Source organism: Belonocnema kinseyi, unplaced genomic scaffold (genome assembly GCF_010883055.1).
Source record: "Belonocnema kinseyi isolate 2016_QV_RU_SX_M_011 unplaced genomic scaffold, B_treatae_v1 SchBZDm_930;HRSCAF=1044, whole genome shotgun sequence".
In the NCBI taxonomy this organism is placed as follows: Eukaryota; Metazoa; Arthropoda; class Insecta; order Hymenoptera; family Cynipidae; genus Belonocnema; species Belonocnema kinseyi.
The window spans coordinates 1-3,434 of record NW_022878384.1 but is presented as its reverse complement, the minus strand read 5'-3'; the positions used below and the strand labels follow the sequence as shown (position 1 = coordinate 3,434).

The 3,434-nt window shown below is 29.0% G+C and overlaps 1 protein-coding gene across 1 annotated transcript; it reads left to right on the top strand.

The window, feature by feature from the left end:
* Positions 1 to 70: 70 nt before the first annotated feature.
* On the top strand, positions 71 to 2,960 carry LOC117182581. The gene is made up of 4 exons (XM_033375669.1): positions 71 to 212; positions 482 to 666; positions 2,364 to 2,523; positions 2,612 to 2,960. Exons 2-4 carry the CDS (start codon positions 652 to 654, stop codon positions 2,875 to 2,877), a joined length of 441 nt encoding a protein of 146 aa, XP_033231560.1. The 5' UTR covers positions 71 to 212; positions 482 to 651; the 3' UTR covers positions 2,878 to 2,960.
* Positions 2,961 to 3,434: the final 474 nt, after the last annotated feature.

Below are 3,434 nucleotides of genomic sequence, written 5' to 3'. Positions count from 1 at the left end.
TTCCATTGACTGATGTGAAAAGCAAAATGTACATGATGCCAAAATGGAGTGATGTAGAAGGAGAGGAAGAACGTGTGGTTGAAAACGAGTGGATATGTGTCTTTTTATTGGAACCCTTTAAGTTGCCTGCTGAAAATGTGAATATACACTAAAAATAATTTTATCGGACTTCAATGAAAATTGCTCCTCGTTTAAAAGACCAAAATACACATGTAAGTATTGAATGGAAGAAAATATTTATGTTCATGTTTTCTGAAATATGGCTAACGCTGTTATGTTGTATAATTTCATGTAATTGCCACAGGACAAAGTTTTTACGTTCCTGTATTTAGATTTTGGTATATTTTATTTCAAAATAAAAGTTGCTTAAGTTGCTTTCATGAATAATATGTTTTTTTTTTTTAAAGTTCTTTTTCAATGATTTTTGTTTAACTTGTGAAAAAAAAAAGAAATAAAATACAAATAATGTTTTTCATTTCAGAAACATAGAGCGAAATGATATCAGAAGCAAAACGAAGAAACCGATGAAATTCTCAAATTTCGGAAGACCGATTATCACTCCAAAAAGTCTATTGACAACATCTTCGGACGAGGCTCCTGCCAAAAAGTCAAAATATACTGCTAAGATAGATGAGCAATTGAAAGTCCTACATGCTGCGTTGCAGAGTAAGATAAAAAATAAATCACCCATTCCATAGCCCTCAACATCAAAGTCGCAGAAAAATTTACCAATAAGGCTAAATTCTTCTGTCTCACCCAAAACTGTCTGCTTGAACTCGAATGCGTCTGAAGAACTGACCGCAAACTCAAGTTCCGAGCACGCGTTAGTAAATATTAATAAATATTTACTTAATACATTTGTATCATGTAACAATAATTTTTCTTTACTTCTTCCAAAAAAAGCCGGTGAATTCCACACCATGTAAAGACAAATCAGCGACACGGAAAACACAACTGTTCCCTGAAGATGAAGAAAAATATTTTAAAGGTGTAGATGAAGAGGGCGAGTTAGAGAATTCTAAATATAATGAAGAATTAAGCTTTTTTCAGAAAGCAGTGCTGGCGAACTTCAAGCAAGTTATAGATTAATAAATAGTTCAAATAAATTTTTTCCTGAAATATTTTTGTCTGAATGTTTGCCTTCAGTTGTATTTCTAAATCAGTCACAATTAACAATAGGAATTTTTTCCTTGATTTTTGAAATCATTTTATTTAATTCTATTTTATAATTCTATTTAAATTCTTTGAGTACTTGAATGAAGCTTATATTTATTGTGCAGGCATTTGAAGGAGCAGAATGACATAATAATTGAACAAAACAAGCTCATCATCAAAGAGTTTAATCAAAAAAATGTGACCGAAGCCAATAAGCTCTCGAAACGTCTGATGGAAATGGCTTTCGCATCAGAACTGTCGAGGAATTCAATTCGCTCAATGATAAAGATAATTTTGAACTGCGTACAAAAATGATAAATAGCTCAATTTTTTCCATTCTCATAATAAGTACATTTTCATTAAAAAATATATTTATTTATATTTACGCTAAACACTTATATTTACACTAAAAAAATTAAATTTAAAATTAAGAAGATTATTTTTCCAACAAAAAGGAGAATTTTCAACTAAAAAAGAGAAATTGAAAAAATGGAAAAGGTACATTTTCGGTTAAAAAAAAAATCATTTTAAAAGAAAAAGTTAATTTTCTACAAAAATACTTAAATTTTCAACAAAGCAGTTAAATTATCAACCAAATAGTTTCATGTTTAGCTAAGAAACTGAAATTTCTACTAAAGCAAAGGGATTTTTAATTCAAAGAAACAAATTTTCAACAACAAAAATAGTTGAGTTATCATCCAAAAAAGATTTCGACTTGAATTATCAAAAACCAAAACATGAATTTGAAACAAAAAGTAAATTTTCAACTAAAAAGGACGAACTTTTAACATAATTGTTGAATTTTCAATCAAACAGTTAAATTTTTATCCAATAAAGGTTCAATTTCTACTAAAGCAGATGAGTTTTAAAATCAAAAAGACAAATTTTCACAAAAATAGTTGAACATTCATCCCAAAAACATTTTAGTTTACTCTTCAACACACCAAAACTTTATTTCGAAAATTCTTTAAATTTTTCCCAGTTTTTTTACCTAACCATTAATATTCAAAGACTAGAACTTTAAACTTGTAACATTTTAAGCCTGGACTTATTTATAAACGGAATCTCTTAGACAGTTATTTAAAGTTAAATTTCCCGACTAATTTTTTGCAGGAAATTTATTTATCATGTTATGTACCCTTAATCATCATTTAAAATTAAATTTTATCCAAAATTACTTCAAAATATTAATAATAATTTTGTTACAGTGCAGACATTTGGTTCAGTCAGGTGGTTCCAAGTTAAGAGAATTTCTTAACTTTGGACTGAAAGAGATGATGACCGATGAATTGGTTTTTCAATTTACCTGGGTTGGGGGCGAAAACAGTTTAATATTTAGCGACACCAGGGTGTCAAACATTTTGTATCGTGAGTATAATTTATAAATTACTAAATTTGATGAAATAATTTATAGTATGCAAATAAAATTTCAATAATTCTTCAATTTATTTTTCAGAGGCAGCTCAAAGGTGTTCCCAGTTCAATGGGCCAGGCGACCGAGCACACTTTCAGAGTAAAATGCTGGAGGTTCTAAGAACAACGAAGCAGCACTATAGGAATTTGAAGAAGAAGGTGCTTCTCAAAAATCAAAGGGCTTTGGATGGAAATGAGAAGGACTTGTTAAAACAGATTGCGGTTTTGGAAGCACAAAAGGGTTCAGCAGGAGAAGAAAACCTTTCCGACCACGATGGTTCCTTCGGGGATGACGAATATGATACATAAATATGACAAACTAGTTTGAAAAATATCATTTAAAAAATGTAATAGAGCACGGTGAGCCTCAACCAATTTTAATTAAAAAACATATTGCAAGAAATTTTTTTGCCGAATATTATTCTATCATAATATACATTATTTTGTAGTAAAACTTTAAAATAATTGTGGGAGCGCTTTTTTCCCAAATTCAAAATTTAGATTTTCCAAAAGAAATTTGTAAATTTTTTAAATTAATTAGAGGGATTTAAGCTGCAAAAATGGAGTAAAAAAGTGCCTACAAAAATTGTTATAAAATAGTAATTGTGAAATCTACGAAGGTTTCTGTTTTCGTACTAAACGATTACAGAAACCTTCGTAGATTTCACAATTATTATTTTATAAGAATTTCTGTAGGGACTTCTTTACTCTATTTTTGTAGCTTTAACCTTTCTGACTAATTTGAAAAAATTTTAATTTTTGTATTGTTTTAAAAATCCAAATTTTGAATTTTTGAAAAAAGCGCAACCACAATTATTTTAAAGTATTGCTAAAGAAGCATGCATATTATGATAGAATAATATTCC

Coding starts and splice junctions, on each gene's coding strand:
- LOC117182581 (XM_033375669.1), top strand. Junction 2,524..2,611: donor GGTGTCAAACATTTTGTATC/GTGAGTATAATT, acceptor TTTATTTTTCAG/AGGCAGCTCAAAGGTGTTCC.